This window comes from Rhea americana, unplaced genomic scaffold (assembly GCF_003343005.1).
Source record: "Rhea americana isolate MKP2758 unplaced genomic scaffold, rheAme1 scaffold_97, whole genome shotgun sequence".
Classification (NCBI taxonomy): domain Eukaryota; kingdom Metazoa; phylum Chordata; class Aves; order Rheiformes; family Rheidae; genus Rhea; species Rhea americana.
The window spans coordinates 416,638-440,330 of NW_028187166.1; the positions used below are offsets into that span (position 1 = coordinate 416,638).

The 23,693-nt window shown below is 41.7% G+C and overlaps 2 protein-coding genes across 4 annotated transcripts; both read right to left on the bottom strand.

Moving 5' to 3' along the window:
* Positions 1 to 234: 234 nt before the first annotated feature.
* On the bottom strand, positions 235 to 19,826 carry SNAPC4 (small nuclear RNA activating complex polypeptide 4). The gene is made up of 23 exons (XM_085325401.1): positions 19,417 to 19,826; positions 18,406 to 18,449; positions 17,196 to 17,354; positions 16,484 to 16,609; positions 15,473 to 15,551; positions 14,748 to 14,829; positions 13,704 to 13,808; positions 12,975 to 13,047; positions 12,511 to 12,675; positions 12,008 to 12,155; positions 10,981 to 11,087; positions 10,600 to 10,694; positions 9,999 to 10,093; positions 8,648 to 8,733; positions 7,425 to 7,823; positions 6,727 to 6,816; positions 6,254 to 6,497; positions 6,078 to 6,148; positions 5,696 to 5,794; positions 5,425 to 5,452; positions 2,634 to 4,747; positions 1,643 to 1,770; positions 235 to 696 (listed from the first exon to the last, which is right to left on the bottom strand). Exons 1-22 carry the CDS (start codon positions 19,595 to 19,597, stop codon positions 1,651 to 1,653), a joined length of 4,710 nt encoding a protein of 1,569 aa, XP_085181527.1. The 5' UTR covers positions 19,598 to 19,826; the 3' UTR covers positions 235 to 696; positions 1,643 to 1,650.
* A 236-nt stretch (positions 19,827 to 20,062) lies between these two features.
* On the bottom strand, positions 20,063 to 23,642 carry ENTR1 (endosome associated trafficking regulator 1). Of its 3 annotated transcripts, XM_085325419.1 has the most exons (6): positions 23,287 to 23,632; positions 23,074 to 23,147; positions 22,181 to 22,292; positions 21,525 to 21,587; positions 20,666 to 20,805; positions 20,063 to 20,235 (listed from the first exon to the last, which is right to left on the bottom strand). In XM_085325419.1, exons 1-6 carry the CDS (start codon positions 23,290 to 23,292, stop codon positions 20,142 to 20,144), a joined length of 489 nt encoding a protein of 162 aa, XP_085181545.1. In that variant the 5' UTR covers positions 23,293 to 23,632; the 3' UTR covers positions 20,063 to 20,141. The 3 variants fall into 3 exon arrangements, with proteins under 3 accessions (XP_085181545.1, XP_085181547.1, XP_085181548.1); XM_085325421.1 differs by lacking the exon at positions 21,525 to 21,587 and having other exon boundaries at positions 23,287 to 23,642; XM_085325422.1 differs by lacking the exon at positions 23,074 to 23,147 and having other exon boundaries at positions 23,287 to 23,628.
* Between the last annotated feature and the right edge of the window lie 51 nt (positions 23,643 to 23,693).

The following is a 23,693-nucleotide window of genomic DNA, read 5'->3' on the forward strand; positions in this document are numbered from 1 at the left end:
ATGAAAGAATAAAAGTCAAATTCAACCTGCACTTTTAGCCACACGCACATTAACTCCCCACATCCTCCTTAGCTTTTGYTCAAACACACTTCATTTGTTAGTAATCACACTCATACACACAGGAAAGCACTACTTACCAGAAAAAAAACACAGAGGAGCTAAATAATTTTTTAAGTGAGAAAAATAAAATATCTGTATTTCAACAAATACTCAAAACACATTTTGATACAAAATTAATCTACTGCTTATTCAGCAGCATTATTTCAGTCAGTTACTTGTCAAACAAAAATACTGTCACAGCACTAAAAAAATAACCCTCAGTGACCCACATATTCTAAACGTGGACAAACATTCATATAAATAGTGGCTGACACAAAAAGGAAATAAATAACTAGCAATGCTGGCTTCCCCGATCTTCAGCAATCTTTCCCAACATTATCTATGGCAGACATTAGTTTGAACGAGAATGAGATTGGTCTGTGCCGGAAAGACTTCCCTCCCAAAGTTTTGTTTCATTATTCGAAATTTGTTTAAATACAGAGACTTGGTTAGGTGATGGGAAAAGTCAGTGCAGTCATTTCCCTTTCTTCCCCAGGTCTGTCTGGCCAGCTTGTCGGAAGTGTTAAAAGTGAATAGTGCAAAGAATAGCTGCTACTGCCAYGTAGGAAGGCAGACCTCATTTCATTCAAGGGACTCCTGTAACAGAGCACAAACAACTCCAATTAGTCACAGAACTTTTACAGAAAAGTTATCACTTGAGATTTCCTAAAACCAAATTTGGGGGGGGGGAAGTATTAAACCCAAACAATCTCATCCTACAAGCAACCAAATCAACATAAGCTTTTTCAGTCCATTCCACCAAAGGCTTCAACATATGTTAAGACACTGCAAGCTTGTGCCCTACAGAAACTTCCCTGTTATACATGTAGAGGAACGAAGCCCAAAGAAAATCCACAAAATTGTTCAAAGACAAGGTGCTAAACACCAAAAAAAAGCACCGAGTGTTCTCAAGCCCCATTTTCTACCAACATTAGACACAATTCTTTGCTTCCTTTGAAAGAATTGCAAGTCAGGCTATGGAAGATACCAAATTACACAGAGAAATGCGGCTACCTGCACAGGACTGACAGGACCAGTGGACAACACAGAGCAAGGAGCTCCACAACCAGCCTGCTGGCACCTGCACGTGGGATTTACGCTGGCTTCTACTGCAAGTGTTCAGTGCTCGCACACATAACCCCTTTTTCACTAGTAGCTGCCTAGGCTCTCCTGTCCTACAAATCATGACCCTCTGTTATTATATAGGTCTCATTCTAGGAGTCAAAGGTGTAGAGTACTACTGATTAGGTATTTACTAATTGACAGTTGCAGGGACTAAAAGGTTGCTAATTGTTTGAATTTAACAGCTTATATATAAATAATTTTATCAGGCAGACATAAATCATGCCTCCCCACACAATCAAAGCACTTAATCTATGATTAACTGCTGATTACAGAACTCCATCTCAAGGGAACACAAGTCAAGGCCATTTCAGTCTCCTTCTAGGTCACGATTCATTGGCTCAGCTGTGCCACAGACAAATGCATCKCTGGTTCTCTTTTCTGAGACAAGAAATACAGGATTCACAGAGCAGTTACTAACATATTCCCTTATGTCCTCTTCCTTTTCCTGAAGCGGGCACTTCTCCTGATTTGAGGAGCAGTAGCATCAGTCACATCAGTGCAGGAACCCAAGGTGGACTGTGAAGCCATCTCTTCAGCTTCCACGTCCTGCAACATAACATAAACAGAAGACAGGATCCTCATAATAATGCAACTCCTGATTCAGTGTGCAAGAAAACCCCTTCAGCTATATTTTAGTGTTTTTGAAACAATCTTCCATTTTCATTCCAGAGTAAGCACTGGACACAATGCCCTACCACCAGTATCACAGCAAGCACAAAGATTCCCGCTTACATCACATTTTCAGAGTAAAACATTCAACCAACMTTAGCATTTCTTCCAGCAGAACATGCTTCTGCTACCACGATCAAACTAGAGCATTCCTACTATAGTTTTTGTCCAGGCACAACAATTTGTTAGAGAGATTGTGCCTGCCACACACTGCCAACGCCAGACAATGCCCCAGACCTCGGTCAACGCAGACTTCTGATTTCTCATGAATCATACACCCACCTCAAACATTCCACTGAAAAGCACCATTAAAACAAACTAACTACTGTGTTGCTTTCTGCACTGGACACACAGTCATCCAAAAAACAGGACAGAAGGAAGGCTGCTTGAAGATTACGCAGGACTGACACTGGCAATAAGACAAGAAAGGCTATCTGGCAGTGAGAAATTGTTGGCGATTTTTGGACYGCTGCTCACAGTTCAAACTGAACTGAACTTGACCCAGATGCAAAAATCAGAGCCGCAGTGGAACAACTACTGCAGGCTTCTACTATGGKTAAGTTCCAATTTTTAAGACTTATTCTTTTATCAGCTGCAAAACTATGCTTATTGAAAAGAACCATTCAGGATCAAATTTCTGTTCCACTAAGATCACTAGGGCTTTTCCCCTCGGATTCCAGTGGAATATCRTTTAGTTAGCAGTAACTTTCTGCTTTTAGCATCCAACAGCTCTGTTTTACCTGACTCAATAAGTCAGCATCGTCTCCAGGCTCAGCACCAGCTGTCCCATCCAGCTGTACACTTGTTAAGTCTTTCCCACAGCTCTCTTCATCTTCCACTTCCTTCTCACTCTGCCACTCCTCTTCATCACTCTCTTTGTATTCCTTCCTGCTAGCCGACAGGGTTGTTGTCACTTTTGGAGGAGGCAGAGTTGCTAGCACAGCTGGGAGGGTAAAGGCTGCTAGGAATCTGGCTTTCAATAGGAGATAAGCAGGGTTATCACCAAGTTTCTGCTGTACCAATTCACTGATAGCACGCAAGTCATCCCCAGCCTCCTCATCCTGACTTGCATCAGCAGGCAAAAGACATGCTGCACGCTCTTCTAGAGCTGCCTTCTGCAGAAGTAGCTTTGAGAGGGTTTTTAAATTGCACAGAAAAGGTGGCAAATAAGGCAGCCTGGTTTGCAGTGACGGTACCTGGACACCTTGCTTCCCATTCAGCCATTCCTTCACTAGCACCTCATCTTCAAGGGAAATCAGGCTAAAGTCAAGCAGATTCTTTTCTGCACTGGAAGTTGTTGACTGTGGCAGACTGTCAGCAGGCTGTGCTGTCGGTGGTTTGCAGGCAATAGGCCGGTTTTTCAATACTTGGGCAGCAAAGCAATTAGAGTTACCTGGGACATTGCTATGAGGAAGCGGATCTCTTGGCTGGAGCACAACTGCTTCCGTGGCGGTGTTTGCACTGGAAGGTGATTCGTCTGTTGTAATAGAGTCATGGCTCCTTCCCAAGTTCATGGGACTTGGCACAGAATGGGAATCAGATCCTTGAGCACTTGCAGGTGGCTGTGTCTGCGGCAGCAACAAAGTATGCAGGGTTGGTGCATCAACTGGAAACGCCGTCTGATTTGCAGAGCAGTCAGAAATTTTGGAGAATCCATTTGAACAGGCAGGTGTTGCAGAAGTGTTCAAAGGGCTGCATCCAGAATTGGCTGAGGTTGAAGGTAGCAGCAGTGTGGAATGGTTTAATCCAACCATCTTTCCCAACGGTACCCCTTCAGCTAGCTGAGGACTTAGAGCTTTTGTCCCTGTACTGCTAGCAGGGGAGACGCTTGCTCCAGCTGGTACAGGAGGCACTCCTAAACCACTGGAACCATTGCCATTGCAAGTCACACCTGCCTCACTTTGATTTCTCACAGCAGCAGCTGGCAGTCCTTGAATACCCACAACAGTCTGCACAGAGGTGGGAAGCAAAGCCTGTGGTGTTACAACCCATGTGATAGGCAAAATGCTGTTAGTAATCAAAGGGGAACTAGTTTGTGGAGTAACAAGAGCAGGCAATAGATTGACTGGCCTCTGCTGTGGCCCGCCACCATTTAGCTCACAGGTAGYTGCTGCAGAAAGAGACACTTTTTTGTTGCTGGACTCCATGCCAACAGGCAGCACTGTAATTTGATGTGGCACAAAAGCTTGGTTTTGCAACACTACTGGAGCTGAGGTACCAGCCATGACCTGACCATTTGTCCTTCCCAGATCTGGGGCCTTTTGCACTGTAGCTGGATTCACAGCCGGAAAACTCCCTCCCTCAGGACTACTTTCAAAAGCTTGCTCGTTTAKTTCCTTACTGGACTGTGCTTTTGTCCCTTGGGAGGAACCAGGGCTTTCCACAGCTGGTACTGGTGAGGAATGGTTTTCAAGCACAAYGGTAGTAGAAGTAGAACCTGCAACAGAAGTAAATGCTGGCAAAGGTACTGGTGCACACTGTACTTGGCTACTGGTACAAGCAGCTGCTGCAAGTTTGCTCTTTACTTGTGCAGAAGGAATGATTTGCTGTGGTGGATGCTGGATTATCATTGGCCCCGAAACCAACATCTGTGGGGCAACAAATACTGTTCTCTGCATAGCTTTCTTTGCCGTGGATTCCCTTAGCCTTTTCTCCCTCAGCAATTCTGAGACAGTTTTAGGCTTTTGCCTTTGAACTTGGGTTTGAAGAGCTGCCTGTGTGGCAAGAGAAGGAGCACTGCTCTCCAGAACAGTAATGGAAGTCTGCTTTGCTTTTAAGGCAACAGGTCTCCTGACAGTGCTCTTTGGTACACCTCTTTGGGAGTTCCTCTGAGTGCAAGGGTGCAATGAATTGCCTATGGGGGGGGAGAGGAAAAAAAAAAAAAAGCGGGAGTTTGAGCAGGATTTTCAAAGAATGAAAAGACTTTAAAAGTCATTCCTCAGCTATTAAATATCAAGTACTCTGCACAAGCAGCAGCAGAATTCCCATTTAAGAGAGACAAGGAGTTCCTGCAACCCTACAGCATGGATTTAATCAAGCCAACTTCTGAGGTCCTCCAGACAACGCTGATACAGCAAGCTCAGCAATCAYTCTGTATTGACACAATGGTTTTCCCAGAAATCACATACAGGCAAGGAATGCGCCTTAACACTGCACATGAGGAAGTGTACTCTCAGCAYGACACAGGCACTCCACACCAGCCAGGACGACAACTAGGAACTGGGGCTCTGGTCTGGGCCAGCAYCGTCACTACAGCACATGGCCAGCACCTCACTGGAGGAAAGCATCAGTGAGGGTTTGCAGAACTGGTGCCACAGTTCTCCCTTTCCTTTCAGTATTTTTGCTACTTCTTACCAAAAGGGTAACATACTTAGCCAATAACTGAAAAAAATCTAAGAGCTAGCAAAAATGAGCAAGACAATGTGGTTTTGTTCCAAAAGCTTTCCTTCAGTTAAACTGGTGCTTAACATTATGGTGATGAATTAAGTGAAAGTCCTTGTACATCGTAAAAATAAGTGTTCCGATAGGTACCTGAAGAAGTCTCCACATTTTGGGAAGCCTGCCAAAAAATTATAATAAATTATACTCTGAGATATCTAAAGATCATTAAAACAGCATAGACATGAATCAAACCCACATCCTATACACATGACCACACAGACAGCATTTTATTGCACTTCTGAACCAAAGCAAGCTGGTAACACACRCTCACAAACAACAATTGTCACAGCCAGTTAAAAGTGTCTACTTAGAATCAAGGCTTAAGCAAAAAAAAAGATTAGAAATAGAGCATATGCAATACCTGCTGAGGCCTTCTCACACTAGCCTTAAGGAGCTCTGACTGCCTTAGCCTTCTCTCATGAATAACTTTCATGCAGCCATTGGTATCAATCTGAAAGAGCTGCAAGATGGAGACAAGACGAGACAATATGGATGGGAGAAGGCTTCATGTGAAAGATTCTGGGAATGTTCTTGTACTTACAGAAATATTCCTGATGGTATTAGATTTGGAGTATAGCATTTAAGATCATTCATTAAGTGTGACTTATTGTTGGAGTGACTAATCCAACAATTACACAAACAGTTTAACACACAAAAATAACCATTTGTTTAAGCATCTAATACACAAATAAAGATCACTACYGTTCTGAAGCAGAGAATGCCATTAAGATAGTAAAATCTACCTGAATGAAAAGCGTGAACAGGGGAGTGCTCGTGAGACTGATGGACCTAATCTTCTCTTGAATGGTATCAGCTAGAAAAAAGTCCAATGTGAAAATTAGCTGGGCATTCACTAATAAGAACTCAGAAAGTGGAGGCAAGAAGTAGAATGGTCCTACCCTTGATGGGTCATCTCTACCTTTAGTCTGATGAAAAGCCATCTTCCCACTTTGCAAGGTGCAAGGCAGCAGTACATTGCCTACCCAAGGTGTCACAGCCATTAGAAGCCTYCTGTCAAGGTTTATTCTTTTCAAACGCTCTCTCTCTTGACGGAAAGTTTTCTCCATGCTGTTCTGCAGTCCCTGAGGCCCTTGGCCAACAGGTGTACTAACTCCAGGTAGTTTTGTTGAAGTAGTGGCAGAAGGTTTTACCATCTGTGATTGCTGGGTAGGAATAAATAAATAATTAGGGGTTCAATTAGGAAAGTTCTACCATAATTACTCCTGGGACATACTATTCACAGGACTCCATAGAATGCATGATTATGAAAAAGAGTTATAAGCTTTTCCTCTTGGACCAAAGCACAAAATCTGTTATTTATCAAATAACATTTCCTGTTATAAACGGACATGCAGTGCTCCCACTGCAAGAGCAGACAAGACAGAAACTTACATGTTTCCTCTGAAAGTATGTGTTTTTTCTTAATGCTCTTCTCACATTATCCAGGGTAACCCGCAGCACTTGCTTTCCACATCTGGAAGCCTAGAAAGTATACAAAAAGAGATAAAAAAGGAAAGTGTCCCACAGAAAATGACTTATGCTAACATTATACAAAGAAGATTTACCATTCAGTACTGGAAGTATCTTATTATATTAAGCTGGCCCTGAAGTGCAGGTGTTTACCRTATTATTTAGTCCTTGTGCACTACCACAATACCAAATGTCCATTTTATAAAAGCCCTCCTGTGAGGTATCTACAAAATCCACAAACTGAGGGTCAATATTTATTGGACGATTCTCTTTGCATTTTTTAGCCTAACAATACAAGAGAAAGGAAAGAAAGAAGGGAAAGGCACTCACAYTTCCCTAAATGTCCACTAGTAAAAATAATGCTGCATCTATAAACAAAACCAAAGAATCTTTACACTAGATAGGCACTCACAACCCTTGCACACTGTAACACCCATCACACACTACCTCTATAACCAACGAAGTTGTCAGTGCAATTGGCCCTGCAGTCTGTGGCTATGCATGCAATTCCTAACATGAAAAAGAATCACAAAACCTTTGCAAAGATTAWCTTGTTTCCTGGTGATTTTTGATCTAAGCGCCAACCCCATTAAAAGCAGAATGAGTATCCCCACAATCACCTTGGTCACTTCTTCTATGGGATTCTTCACACTGATGTCAGTTGAATGTGGATGCGCAATGCCCCTCAGGATGGTGTTCAACTCTGACGATTTATCGGCAACTCCATCCTTGCCTCCATCAGRTGGTGCATATGGAACTTCACTGCTACTGATCTTCGCATCAGCGCTCATTGGAGAGAAAAGGGAAGAACTTTGGCATCTTCCTTTGYTTGACTCCTGTGGGTTTGCCCGTGTCGGTATCCACAAATCAATGCTAGGAAAAGCGCATTCCTCCTCCTTGTTTGTTTCCTCCTCTGAACTGTCCGTTATCTCCAGTTCTATGTCTTCACTGCTACTCTCTGAAGAGCTGGAACTCTCTCTGCATCCATGCCGGCGTTTCTTTGGCCTAGACCTTTTTTCCTTAGTTAAAGAGAGCACAGACAAGCCTTAGCCAAAGTTCTGACTTGCAAACCTCTTAAGTTAGTATTGAAAGTATTAAGTTAAAAAAAGTTTTGAGGAGCAGGATCCTATCAGTAAGCTTTAGTCTCCAAATAGATAGTTCTGCTTTACTTCTAAGAWTAAACAAATCCAGTACAATTCAGTTGCCTTCGGACCCAGATTTTTAGTGGTTCACACTATTGTATGCAAAGAAAAAGCTACTGGTGGGGACGTGTCAGATCTTAACACTAGCTTATGTGGAGGAAAAAAAAAAAAAAAAAAAAACAAGTTCAGTTGCCCTGTCTCCACGCATTCAGGCATCCAGGAACCCTTCCCCAGGGCCAGGAGCCAGATTTTAGAAACTGCACATATAGCAGCCCTACATTTGAGATGCAGTACTGCAGAAGAGWTACCTATAGGTGCTTTGCTAACAAAAAGAAGATGATATTTCAATAAAGCCTCTAAATAAGCAACTAGAGTTCTGGAGTGCCTTATACCAAAACAGGAAACTCATGAGGTACCATACATAAAAACCTAAATATATCACATCCTTATGAACATTCCAGGACAATAAAGAAATYCTGGATGGAGAGCAAATACTTTTAAACACTTTTAGTACTGAAGACCTTCTGAGCAAAGGCTGCCTTAATGCATCAAAAAATTAGACCCTAAACATTTATGACAAAAATCTTGACTGTGTGAAATCAATGTCAGCTTTACTATYGTTTTCACAGAATATCACTTCTAGTTTAGAGAACCTTATTAAAAGGAGATGGGCTTTTGATCTAGCAAGATTTTCACAATACCTTAGACCCAATCATGAGTTTCCACTTGCTTAGACATTGGGAGCCAGTGCGATGTGGCAGTTCAGAAGCTATTTTACTCCAGTGACCTAAAAAGAATGCAAAGTAGAGCAAACCTGTTAATACTACACAAACTGACGAAACACTATTCCTTTTCCACAAAATCTGCTAGGCATTAATATTCAGATGCAGGTAAGAGGCTTTTCACTGAACCATCTTTTAAAGATGTTTTAAACAAGTGAAAAACATACCCCTCCCAAGCTGCTTAGTGAAACGTTGCATCTTCTCAAAYCAAAGAGAGCCAGACAATAACTGATCTCCTCAGACTGGCATCAAGTTGTGCTACACGTCATTTAGGAAACCTAACCCACCCGGCTTCAGAAGTATTTGATTTGCATATAATAGAACTTATGTACATGGCTTCATGGAAACATTTGAACAAAACCGCTGCACTTCAGTGTCACACCAATCTAAGTGAAAACAGTCTGACAGGGGTAGAGCAAGCGCAACATTACATAAAAGAGACCGTTATCTCAAAACAAGCCTATGGATAGCTTAAAATTATGCTTCTATTRAGCCGTTAAAAAGTGTCCATCTTTCTTTTAGTGGTACCTAAAAGGATCAGGTAGAGGAACCTGATCATCTACACTGAGAAACTTAAATTGACCATACACAAAGAGAAAAGGGCTGTGAAATTCAGTGTAACGATAGGGATCGGAAAGAAAGAGATTAAGAAAATTTCTTTTATCTGAAATAAATTGAGGGGTTACTTGTAGCAATGTGCATAAAACCTCACATTATTCCAGAAGTGATAGACCTTTCCAGTGTAGAGTTTATATACTTATTACACGTAAGGGAGAGAGTTACTATATGAATGTATTGCAAAKGCCCAATGCCCATGCTGGTCTTGAAGCAAAGTTCTCACTACTATACACACACCTAGAGTTAGAAACTGCAACAAATGATGAAAATCCTAAATAGCACTATAAATTCCCTCACATGAACTTTTAGAAGAAAGCTAAGATTGAATGCTGGAAAGTTTCTATTTGTTAAGGAAAATAGCCTTAGAGAAACTATGGGAACAGAACTTTTTCCAGGCTGTGTTCCTTTTCTGATAAGCTCTCCTCTAAACAACCAGGCACTAGAGCTGTAACAAATATGGCTATAAAACTCTATTATATAATCCTTCAATATCTGATTTTCCAGAAACAGACTATGCAACATAAGTAAGGTTGCAATCATTAGTAGGATGCAGAGACTGCTAATGTCAGGCAAAGGATTTTAATTAAAATGGAAATGAAGGCAACTCAAAAAAACTTCAAGATTTTAAAGATGAAGCCATAGTAACACTTACCCAGCCCATGCTTTTGCACCAGTTCAATTAGTTGCTCCTCCTCTTCTAAACTCCACTTGCCTTTCTTTACATCACAGTGCAATGCTTTTAAGTACCTTCAAAATGAAAGATTACAGCAAGAATCATTCAACTTGCTCATATAATTCTGATCACTAGTGCATAATCTAAGACTGAACAAAGAAAGCATCCTTATCAAGTCTTTCCTCTTGCTACAAGGTCCATCCCTACTCCTTCAATACAGCACCTCTACAGTCCCTTTGTTTTCAAAAATACCAGGCCACACGACCAAGAATTACAACAAGCAGATGTAAAACAGGTCACTAGAATTAGGACAAACTGCACTCTAACAGTCTCCTAAAGTCAGGTCCAATGCTGAAAAATCACTTAACACCTCTCTTACCATTCGTGTTCAGTTACAGGCTGTCACTGACTAGATCGGTTTCACAGAAACAGATAATACACAACCTTCTCTCCCTACATTTACTCACTCAAGTTTGATGACCCCTCTGTTTGGTGTAAGCAAAACAGATTCATAAAGTAAGTTACATCTTGTTTCAAATAAGAAATTTGAAGGCACAGCTGCTACGTTTAGTATACTGACCGATCTCTGCACTGAGCATCGCTTCTTCCCGGTACTTCTGTTCGAATTTTATACCAGTCACGGGCTCCGTACTTCTTCACTGCAGCCAACAACATCTATATTAATTAGACAAAGCAAGAGTTGAAATTTTCACCAGTAATAATGCTAACAGACCGGAGACAGAAGCAGTTTTATCTATTTCCACTGTGTAGTAAATCAGGAAACAGAAGTGTTTGGAAACTTATAAGCCCTCCTGACTCGTAAGCTGTCTGTCTTGGTCCATTTTACATTTGTTTGTGTAGCTGTTAAAGCTTGGATGTATACAGACATGCAGCATTTCAACAGTCTAACCTTCCCACATTTTGCACCATGCAATTCTAGGTATCAGAGAAAGAAGCTTACAGCATCTTCCTCTGGCGTCCAGGGTCCTTTCTTCAAACTGGGATCCACACTCTTTGTCCATCGGTAAATCAGCTGGGTAGAATCTCTTCCTTCCATATAATAAGCAACTACAAATTTAAAAGTACACATCAGTCTGCTGCAGACTGTTTCTTCATTTACTTACATTGTAGCTGTGATATTTTCAAACAGTGGATTGCCATGAAGTATTTAAATCTCAGTGTGAATATTTAAACAGTGATATTTAAAAGAGAACGGCACACACAATTTATTACCATTTATAATAGCATTATCCATATTATACATACAATGACCACAACAATCTATCTTGCATTGCCTCAGAACTAAGAAAGGTTTCAGCTCTCATACAGATCTGACAGGTTCAAGCCATCAAGTGTTTGACTCACAGGTGTGGATTTAGGACTTCAGACACTTGGTTATAATTCTCAATTTTACTCAATAGTCACACCGCCTTCCACACTTCTGCGGAACAGACTGCAGTACTATCACCTAGAAAAGGCTTTTGGGCATAGCAGCAAAAACTGGTATAATAGTTGACTTCCTAATAACTCTCAGCCAGTTTCAAACAAGTTTGAAATATAGATAAAGATTACAAGAGATATGAAGCTCTTGCAGATACAGTGAGACTTGCCTGTAGGTAAAGAAAAGGCACTGTATCACTGCTCCCACTAAGGTAAAGAGATATAAAATTCAAGTTCTCTCTTTCATTCTTCTCACCAATACAGGGTTTCTAGCAATCAGTATGTATACAGTTTTCAAACCAGCCAACAGCACTGATGTACACTACCCAGATCACAAGCTGGAAAGGTAGGCAGAAAATGCAGACAGAACTGGGATTATTCTGGCAATGGAAGCATCCGTAGAAAATGCAACTTTATTAATTCTTTAAAACAGAGCACACTAGGTGTTCTTAGCAGGCAAAAGCATTAACAGACATAAGCTGGGGAAAGTGAAAAAAAAAAAAAGATCATGACAGGTGACTAGAAGTTCTTGCTTGTTAGTCACTTACTTTTCTTGTATGGGATATGACTTCCAACTCTCATCTCTTGAATGAGATCTGCAAGCATCTTGTCTTCTTCTTTAGTCCATTCTTTCCTTTTCAAGTCCTTGTTATAGGCTTGATACTTCTGCAGGCACTGGAACGCAGTCCTGCTTGTCTTAATAAAAGGAAAACAAAGCTCCTCAGRTAACTGGATATTTATGAAGATAAAAATAAGACACTAAGCCTAATTTTTTTTTGTTATTAAAAAGCTCTCAAACTTCAGTGTTTATAAAACCTCTACTTATTCAGCTTAAAAACAAAACAAAACAAAAACCCACAAAACATGTTTATAAGCTTTCTCAGCATGTAGAATATCAAACTTTTGGGGGGTTTTGGATTTGAAGGCTTCTCAAAGATGTTCATTAACAATGAATTAGTATTAACTTTGGTTTTGTAAAAGACTGACATGAGGCACATTTAAGACAGAACTGACTTTTCACTTCTTCCTTTTGAAGCTTAGAAAACCTTACCCCCAGTTCCTGGGCTATAGTTTGCCAATCCAGATAATTGTGATTAGCAGCTATTTCCTTTAGCTTCTCTATTTCCTCCTCAGTCCATTCCTTTTTGTTGATGCTCGGATGCTCCCAATTTTGCCAAAACTTCCTCAATTCTTCTGAACTACGATGTCCATCAAACTAAGAAAAACAGCAAGAGTCAGCTTTGTYTAGTAGCTAAGACTGAAACACAGATATAGGGAATATGTTTTGTAGACTTCTATGTATCTTAATTGCTAAATTATATAGAATTAAAACATCAAATTTAAGTAATAACATCAAAATTCTAAGTACTTCTGTTCTTGCCAAGTTGAAATCACACAATAGTCAAATTCTATAAACTTGTGATGAAAAGTGATGGCAAGTAAACCAGGCAGGTAGTTCTCAAGAGACGAGACACAAATGTCACAAGTAACAAAATAGCAAATCCCCCAGCTTACATGGATGTTCGAAATTTTCTCCCAGTCATGCTCATCGAATCTGTTTCCAATCAAGTCACTTTCTGGGAGTTGGCTAAAGCAAGTCAGGTACAAAAGGTAAAAAGGGAAAGAATAAATCACATTAAACAGTTAATTAAACAATCAATTTCGCTGCCTGATCTTGTTTCTCTCAACTCTTACTGATTTCCATGACAATTGAAGACTTACTACCTCATACCATCAGGCTCTTAACATCAGTAACTTCGTTCAAAACAAAGTTTCTTCCCTACTGGGTTTGCTCAAGTGCTTTTACTTGAGCATAAACAGTGTACTATTCAAAAACAGTTTCCTGTAAGATGATATTTGGTTTGGTAGGAGAAACTTACTATTAATGCAAGATCAAAATAGATTGCTCCATATGTACATTAAAAAGAGTAATGCTCAGAACTACTAGAATCTAGAATTCTCAGAGCCTTCTGCCTCCTTGTTGCTAAAGCAAGAGCTGTTTTGAGGAGCATCTCTGCAATAGCTGTAAATATTACCTTTGTGTATCAAGATCCAAAATATTCTTTTTTAGTGAAGAATTGTGGAGATGAGAGCTCTGAAGAGTTTGAACAACATTTATTAACCTCTTAAAAGAAAGCTTTCTCCAAATGCCATACCCAGAAGTGCTCAAGGAAGGAAGGAACTTTAAGAGGTAAACTCCAAAAACAGACTTTCATTTTCACAAATAACAAAAAGAATTCTCACTTAATTGCCTCTATTTCTCGCTCCGCTTCTTTGATTTGTTTTTCCAAGATCTGTTTCTCCATTTCTGTCTTGACTTTTTCCAGCTTCTGATTCCAGTAACTCAACCTGTGCAAAGACATTTTCATCATTACTTAGCACAGCTAGATGAGAACAAGGTCAATGGCAACAGAAGAGGTAGGGGAGAGAGTTTCCCCATTAATGTCACTATTTCCATGAAGTTAATTTCTGCAATACACAACCTTTTCTGCCAGATTTTCCCACATAGCAGACTCAACGCCCTACTTCTGCCTTTTTGGTGCAAGCTGTTGACCCCAAACAAGTTTCAGATTAATCATTTGGGTATTTGCAGAAAACTGACAATGGCTGCAAGAGCAATTAACAAAGGCACAGAAATTTCCTGTCAGCTGGGAGCCATACACAGAATAATACTGACCAGGAGCAGGACCTGGTCTCTACAATAAACTTATTCTGGGACAACACTAAGACTTACTTAGTACGCATCACAATTCCAGCTCCAAGTCTTGTAGGCTATAGTAAGTTATACCATTGTGTTAATGGGAAGAACTAAATGGCTATGAAATGCCACAGTACCTTCAGGATATTAAACCTCTCCATCTGCTAGTTATTGGCAAAATTACCACCAAGGTGTTTAAAGCCTGATCTCCATTCTGCAGCCTGTTGCTTATGGTCAGAACAGCACACTCCACAACCCTTCAATACTGTGTGCTGACACACAAAGATACATACAGATATATACAAAGATACATACAGAGAGGCTTCTGCCCTGCAGTACTGTCATCCTCTGCACTGGTGTCCACAGGACAGGGAAGTTTGGGGTTCACTGCTGTAATTTACAGAATGACTCTACCAGGCCAAAGGGTGACAGTCGAAGTTTCCCTGCTAAGGTTGTAACCTTATTGAACTGCAAAGTTATTGACAACCCAAGAATGTGCTGAAGGAGGATTAAATATACTYATATTCACTCTCCTTCCTTAAGATGCTAAGTTCTCATCAGGAAAGAGACGATTTTTGCACAGTACTTACTTCAGTAACTTTGGCTGAAGTAGGCGCTGCAAGCGGTCACTTACTACTGATTGTTGCAATAATGTCTTCTCTCTGCTCTTCCCTAAAAAGAAGACAGCAATCTGAGTAGGGTCATTAGTGCAAGACCATTTCCAAGAAAAAGGGAGACCTACTGCTTTCAATGCTGCTTTTAAAGTATCTTGTACATTTTCACTAGAAGTTCATCTTCATTAGCTACATATTTACTGCTAACCATGAGGGCAGGCATAAGTGCTATCAGATAGATAGATTCTCCCCCCACCATTTAAATCACCAATGTCACGCCTGGCTTCGGCAAGTCACAGCCTCTTGCTTAACTTCAATCAGAAGAGGTCTTGCTAAGGTTCATTACCTAAGTAACCATGCAGGTGGATGTAACCGTCTAGTACTCTAAGAGCTTCTTGAACTTCTCATCTCAGTGCTATCCTTGCCCCATCACATTTGTTTGAGTGTTCATAGGACAAGCAGTGTTATGCATCACAACAAATGCAAATGAAAGCAGGAGGTATGTCATCAATCAGAATCAGTGAAACAATTCATAAAGCATCTCATCTATTCTTAACCATTTTTTCTGTGGATCCAAGCATGGAATATCAGAAGTGTTAATGTTTCACCACAGATGGAAGGGGGAGAAAAAGCTAGTGATATCAATCTATCCATTTGTTCTAGCTCTTTTAGAACAYTGAGCAACACACACAGTTTCTTACATTTTGTTGCAAGTAGTTGTTCAAAGGATTTTATGCCTTGAGCTGCCTTTTCCCTGGCATCTTCATTGGAAGGAGGGCCCTAATAAAGATTGAAAGTTAAATACATAAGAAGAGTCAAATATACTGAAAAGGGGCACTTGCTTTTTAGAACTGTAGCATGAACTGTTTCAAAAAGAGACTAGCAACTCAAACTTGTGCCAACTGCCACACTAGATTAACTGCCACATTTTATTAATACTAGTTTACAGATAATCCAGAAGACATTATAAAACAAACAAACAAAAACAAATACAGATAGGTACTTCAAGTGAGTAAGTGGCCTGCTTGTATYAGCTGACAGCTGACTGAAGCAGCATTTTGAATGTAAATACACATATCACCCCTTTTTGTACCAATTTAGCCTACAGTACCACTATGGGCAGGAATGAACACTACAATTATCACTTATTCCTTGAATATTATATTCATATGTAYAGTGATGGTTGATATCTTAGCTACAACCAAGAATCAGGATCYCCTTTTGCAGGCAACCCTTTAAAAACACATTAAAAAAGGGAATTTGCCTCAGAAAACTCTGTTCCAAAGACATTCAGGCTTCAACAAGTATATTAAACAACAATGTAGAACTAATCATGAAGATGAAGATAATGGAAGTTAAGTTGAGAACAAAAACATTCAACTGTTTTACAGCTGGAATGTCACACCTCAGAACTTGCTTTGAGATTTTATAGCAAGACATGCATTGAACAAACATTTCAAAATGGTACGTTTGTATTCTGCTTGTCACATGTAAAAAATGTCCAGACCTACTTCTCTTCAATTCTTCTTGAGGATATTATCTTGAGAAGACAGGAAAAAGTAAGCAACAAGTGAGCTTTTTGCAGTCAGAAGACTGTGAACTCATATGACAATGAATTTTCAGTTCAATAACATTTACTCAGAAGARAACGCAAGGCACAATTTAAGTCTATCACTTACATGTTAATACGTAACATAATTACAGTTACTTACAATTCCTGTTGTTTTATCCTTAAAGTACGGCTTCATAAAATGACCCAAAAATATATTTGCTGGTAAACTTCTGCCATCTCCTGCTTTTGCTGGTTTTGGACCACCAAGCTCCCACATGATTTCCTTCTACAATACAAGAATTAGTGAAGCATACATATGAGTATCTCCTTGAAATTCTCGCATTTCACAGAGCAGTGGCTGAGCCATCACAAACATTCCAAGCTGGGTTCAAGCAGTCCGCAGCACCAGACCGTAAATTAGTGCACATTTCATACACGGGTTTTAGAACTTAACAAGTTTGTATAATACAATACAGAACACGGGGGCTGGGGCCGGGGGGGACAACACCCTATCTTGATTTAACAAGCTAAACGCAAGATATAAAATACTCTAGTTGTAGCATTTTTGGCGATAAGAAACCAGGGAAACTGGAGTATAAGTTATTTGAAGGGCCAACAGTCAGGTGACATGGATTTGAATTTCATTTTCTTCATGACAGTTGAGTCCCCCAGTTCCTGGCCAAGCAAGCTGGTTACTACACAGGCATACATATAGCAGACTACATCTGCTGCAACTGATTCCAGTGGTATCTGTGACGCATTAGCATTTTCTGTGAAGTTTTACTGCAGTGGGCTTGATGGGCAGAGGAAGAGGCAGCAAATGGCAATCCAGAAAAGCACAAGAAGAAACATTTTACTCTTGTTTCACTTACCTGCTGTTCTTTGTTTTGTGCAATCAAAAGTTCAACTTCCTCAATCTTCTCCTGGATAACTTCCTGGTACACATGGTTCATCTGCAGACATGTTTCTGGATCCTCTGGGAGACTATTTTCAATATCATCATCACTACTGTCCTCTTCCCTTTCCATTTCCTTGAGGTAAGCAAGGCATTTTAGAGAGTTCAAGGGGAGAAAAAGAAGTGAGAGAAAAATGCTTGCTTTAAAAGTATGTAGCACAGTAATTATTTCACCCAATCCTTGCTTATGCTAATAACTGTTTCTCCCTGACTGTCATTTTCCAGACCTCAAGTTGTCAGCCTTGTCTAGCTCCCTTTTTTCTGCTCATTTCAGCATTCAGCCTGCTACTTGAACCACAAAGACTGACTCCAAACCTTGCCAACAACCGATCTTGTGCCATCAACTGCAAAACTGCAAGTAAACTGCAAAAAAGTAATGCTGCACACTGGACTCCTCCCAACTGCTGAGTCAGTACCATCCTTTCAGATTTCCACCTCATTTGCACCTCTGCTGAAGCTGTTCTGCCCTTATGTTTTATTACCACATGCTTCAGACACAATAAAGCATGGATGGCTCTGAGTTTTATGAAAGTGCTTTATCAGATATGAAAAGACAATAAATTTTGTACAAACAATCAGCAGATCTGTCTTCACAAAGAAGCGTCTCCTTTATTCTGCTGTACAGATGTCAAGATATTTCTGTGTTCTTGTATGGAATYTGAGAAATTACTGTATTTAACATAACATCAAAAGTAATAGGACTTGTAAATAGTCTTAGTATTAAATTCCCCTATTCTACAAATCAAGCCTTCTTCMGGTACAAAGAAGTGAAAAAAAACCTTCAGCCTGTCATCAAGAGATCTTTTTCTCACGTGAAATTCCTCTGTTGCCTCCCCAGGCACTGACATACTTCCAGTGACAACTATCAGCCAAGATCAGCAAGCACGAGAGCAGTAAGGCTTCTAAGCCTTGTAATTTGTTTCAAAATTAAATCTCTGTACCACATGTGAATAGTAAAGACCTGGGTGAGAATAACTAAGTTTCCAGTTCTTTATTAGTCCTTCCTGAGCTACAGAGACAAGCCAATTGCCTAGATTTCCTTGATTTTCCACAAAATTCACATCCCCTTGCCTCCTCCTCCCTTCAGTTGGCAGATAGAARGATATGCTTAAAAAGAAAATGGTTACCRTTTCAGCATGGGAATCTGARTCATCATCTTCAGCATCATCATCTGTTAGACAATAAACACACACATGCTGATTGCAGTGAAAAATAGAAGGCCTCAAAAACAAAGACTTCTCAATTAACACATGCAGAATAAAGCACCACAYAGTAACTCAGATACGAGTATCAGGGTTTTCAGATACTACCAATATTGTCAAACAAAAATGATACTTATACTCCGCATATTCAYTTTTTTGTTCCAGGGCAGGAAAAGTAACAGCTCCTGACCACTATGACAAGAATCAACTTGCATCTTGGTCTTAGAGATCAATAGTAAAATAAAGACTCCACAGTGCAGAACTGAGTGAATGSTCCAACCCAACAAAATCAAACTTAAAGTTTGAAGGTACCTAGCAGCCCTTCCACACTCTCCAGCAATGTTTGCTTTTGTCCTCAGTGTGGCTACTGAGTCCTGGCACATTCCTTGGACTTGCAAGATGAAAACAYTGGTGGATGCAGTGGTTGCAACAGACACCACGAGTATAGATGCCAGAACTTTTAACTCCCCCTTCTTTGCCATGAAAACTGATTTTTTAAGAGGCCCACCCAGGAAGACAAATAGGTTGGCTCACAACAACGGCCTGTTTAAATCGATGAGACAAATTATACAACCAACGGCGTGGGAAAAATCGTGATTTAKCCCTTGGCAATATCTGATGGGGCTGTTACACTTTCCAGTTCAGCTCGTTTTCTCCTGCTCCGACTCAGGAGCTCCAGCGGGGTGCTCCCGCCAGCCCCGCTCGCTCCCCTCCTCCCGCTCCGCCGCGGACACACGCCAAACGCGGGCGCAAGGCGCTTCTCCCTCGCGGGCAACGGCTGAGGGAAGCCCTGAGGGAACGACTCGTCTCAAAGCTTCCGAAACTCGTTCCCAAGCACCTTTTATTGGCGGTTCCCCGCGCGCCACAGAGCTCCCGCCGCTGCTGGGCCTGTCCCTGAGGGGAGGCCGGGGGCCCGCGGCGGGGGGGCGGCCCTACCCGTGCCGGAGCTGAGGCTGCACTCCGAACCCGCCGCCCCGCCGCCGGGCTCCAGGCTGCGCTCCAGCTCCTCGATCTCCCTGCGGATCTTCTCGCGCTCCGCRTCCAGGTCGCGGCCGACGGGGAGCGGCGCGGCCCCAGCGGGCCGCGGGGGCCCGGCCGGGCCCGGCCAGCGCGACATGGCGCCGCCGCCTCCGCCGGCCTGCTCCGTCCGCCACGTGACCCCGCCCCCTGCCCTCCGCCCAATCACTGCCGGCCGCCTCGTCCACGTGAGCTCCCGCCCGGCGCGTGACGCGGCGCAGCCAGTGGGGCGCTGGGGCCGGCCGGGCGCGTTTCCCGCCGGCGCGCCGCCCCACGTGGCGGCGGCCCCGAGCTCCGCGGCGCGAAAGGGCTCCGCTCCCGCAGTCCGCGTGCTCCGCGCGGGAGGCGGCGGCAAGGCGAACTCTGCCAGCCAAGAGACCCGGCGTGCTCGCGGGACACCCGTGCGCAAAGGGAAGAGGGTCTCTGGTCCAAGCCTAGCCAAAAAACAGGCGTAGTCCTTGTTTACTGCGGTCTTGGTGGTCCCCTGGCTGCGGCCGTGCTGTTGGTAGAGGTGGAAAGGCCAGTTCTGCAGCAGCGCGCCACRCCTTTGCACAACATAGTGACGTGGAATATGAGAAAATAATCTTTAACTAGCAATTTCTGTAAGAAACCAGAGTTCTCCATCTGAGTCCACTATTGTCGTTTTACTGTCCATCATCTGGCATTTCAGAAATTCGGTCTATTGATTTAAGGAGATCAGCAACAAGCTGCAATGATTCCGCTCCAGAGACCAGCTGCCTGTAATTTGGGAGAAGCGCARGATTAGTCTTACATCTAGGAGAGGATAAAGTACACAGGCATTGTTTTGGTACAGTTTATCTATGCAATTTCACTTTTCAAGCAGCAGTTTATTTGGACTGCAAACTTGATTTGTTGAAGGGAGAAAAAATACAAGAAGTGTAAGGTTTTTTACATTAAGTAAAAAAAATCCTAAGACTTAGACATCTTAAGTATTTCTAAATGACACAGTTACCTAAACTACAAGACAAATAAGGTGCAGATAAGGAACAAGAATATGGACTAATCTGATCCGATCTGGCATGCAGAATATAAGAACCTAAATTTCAATTCTACAAAAATCACTGGAAAAGTTCAGTACTGCCCTTTCCATTAGTASTAAGACAAGCATATGGGATAGTGTTGGATGAGCCTTTTTAAAACATCTTACTTTATTGAAGATTGAGAGTTTGTTATAACCGTGAGAAGATTCTGTAAGGCAATATCTGCATTTTGTTTCATTATGGCCAGACTAGCTGACTGGCCTGACCTCAAGGCTTCATTCTCTGTCTTGTAATTTTTCAGTTGAACCTTGAYAGGGAAAACAAACAAAAAAACAACATACTTTACATGAAAATAACAACAAGAACTTCTAGTACATACTTCATAATTTTAAGTAGGGTACAGCAACTAATGGATAGATACTTAACAAAATTACTCTTCAGAACTGGGAAGAGATTCTTTCTAGGCAATTTCAGATTCAGAACTACAGTTTAGAAGCCTTTGTTTATACTGAAGACACATGCACCGTTTCCATGATACACTGCTATCCAGCAGCCTCAATTCTGCTCRTTTTATACACTCAACACCAGAGTATTTCAGTTCTGACAGCAGGGAAGGAAGCAGTTGACATTAGCATTATCATCTAATACTACACAGGCTATACTGAGATACCTGTAGTTTTTCTCAAGCTTCTTTCTCTTCCTTCTAAGGCATTTTCCTATAGCTAAATACTCATTTGCCTTGCTGTATTACAGGTATTCATAGCTTCAAGATATCAAACGCATTTGAAAATAACATTAAACTTCAGCAGCAAAACCTCACCACAAAASAAATACCACATCTCACAGAGATGAAGCTTACAGTTTGCATAGGCATGATAGCTCTAATCTAGAACATTTTCTATAGTATCCTCTGGGAAAAGTGAGGCATAGTTATCAATATCAATATCCCTTTTCTGGGCTACATTTCAAGATAGATGTTTTAAGGGTTTACTGAGTGTACTGTAACTGAAGAACAGAGCTTCACACCTGAAGTAATGCATTTTCCTGTTTCAGTTTTGTAGCATTGTTCTCTGCTTTAACAGCCCGTTTCTGAAACAGAAAAAAATATAAATATATATATCATCRTGCTGATTGAGGTTTGAGGCAATCTAAGGAATATAGGACTGGATGATTCCAGCACATAGCTTGAAGTGACGTGATTTGTATTTTTACACCTCTTGCTCTGAAAACATTACAAGATGGGGACAGTGAACTGACTCTTTCTTTCCCAACATTTCCTTTCTAATATTGTCACCTACAACTGCAGAGTACATTACCTCCTGCCATTTTTTCCTGGCTTAGAGGAAAAGGTACTTAGTATAAATAAATAAGCAGGAAAAACAGTTCTTAGATCATACAGGGGGTGTTTTCAGAAGGCTGCAAAAAAAAGCAATTGAAGGTATTGAATATAAAGATGACACTTCTGCAAAGATCTCCCTTTTTCTAGGTAAGAGATTTCTAAACTGACTCAGTCTTGTTATAATGGAAAAAGCTGAACCCATGTCACAGTTTTTCAGTGCTAGCATTGCTGAACCAATCACTTAAGCTTCCTGAATTAACCAAGGGCAGAAGGATCAAGAATAGAACTGCATGGTCCAAGCTATGAACACTCTTCTTCTAGTACAGCACACACAAACACCTACAGTCATCAGCTGGAGATTTTGTTCCACATGCTGCACCATTGCTTCTAGATCTTGAGCTTCTTTTTCTTCTTTAATTTTATTTTCTTCTAGCTTTCTTTCAAGTTTTCTCATCCTTTAAAAAACAAGAGACAACCTGTAGTAAGCACCTGTAACACTAAGGTCCTTGGTAAGAAAATTCCAAAAAGGGATCAAATAACTGTTCCTTCTACATTATACAAAAATGAAGTCTYCCCACAGAACTAAATTTCTAGGCTGTAGCTCAGGAGATTTGTTTGTTCAACATCCATTTGCACTAATAAGGATTACACAGCTGTACAGAAAACATATTTATTCACAGTCAGTCTAGATAAGGTTGTGTTCTGAATCAGTTACCCTACCCTGAAAGTACTAGATGCCTCACTACTAGCAGCAGCATGATGCAGATGGTTCAGATAGATGATGCAGATGGTTCAGATAGGAACTTAAGAAAGTCCTACCTCAAATCTCTGAATTGTTTAACCTCAAGAAATTCAAACCTCCTGATACCAAGCTGATCAACAAACAAACAACTCCCCGCATCTTTCTTGTGTCAAAGGAAACAGATAAAGATTCATTACTTTGTTAATTTGAAACTTTATGAAATGCTTCCTCTCAAGCTCTGCCCTCATTCACACTAACCACTTCAACTGAAGTATAAGCCACCCAGTCATGCTCATCAGACGTCAGCCTCCTACTTATTCCCCAAGTAYTTTTTCAATAAGAAAAACAGCTTTATTAGAATCAAGCTTCTAAATAAGCAGAATAGGTTTCAACTACATTTTTCTTCTTTAAAACTGCTGACTCTTTCCAGTGAGCACCTCTTCTAAGGTAACTTGTTTACATGGTTGCTTTCCCTCATACTGCAGTTTACGCACTTGTCTGCTTGACTTTCAGAGAAAATCTGAAGCTTATTGATCTTGCTTCTCAAACTGGCATTCTCTTCTTTCAGCTAAAAAAAAAATAAAAATTCCCATTAGAACCGAGGCTGGGGTTTCACAGTACTTCTAGACAGCCSAATAAAGTACAGAAGCATCCAACTTTCTCAATTCTAGTGCTGAAAAGTCTTSTGCTATCACATGCCAACTTACCTTCATTTAACTTGAGCAAACGCCACGGGGCACAGGAATGAGGCACGGGACAGCTAACGCAGGCGTGCGCCCAATCCAGACTGGGCTAGCAAGGCCTTACGGGGCGAGGGCACGAGGCAGCCACCAGAGCGGCCCGAAAAGCGGCGGGACACACGAGGCAGCAGAGCTGCCTGCCGCCGGGCGGCTTCCCCGGCCTCCTCGCCTCCCTGAGGCGGCTCTCGCACCGCGCCGGCCGTTGTGACCAAGCCGCTGGCGACAGCGCGCCGGGACAGCGCTGCGGGCCGATAAGCGCCGCCGCAGCGACYCGAGCAGCGGGTCTGGCGCCCGCCTGACAGGAGACGGGCCCGCGGGGCGGCGCCGAGCGGCCGGGACCCACCTCCTCGTAGCTGGGCTGCCGCGGCGGCGGC

Excerpts from the sequence above, each read along its gene's own strand:
- ENTR1 (XM_085325419.1), bottom strand. Across the intron at positions 21,588-22,180 it reads AAAATCTCCAGCTGATGACT|AAACGGGCTGTTAAAGCAGA; the intron begins GTAGGTGTTTGT and ends TTTCTGTTTCAG. Across the intron at positions 20,236-20,665 it reads AACTCTCAATCTTCAATAAA|GCAGCTGGTCTCTGGAGCGG; the intron begins GTAAGATGTTTT and ends CCCAAATTACAG.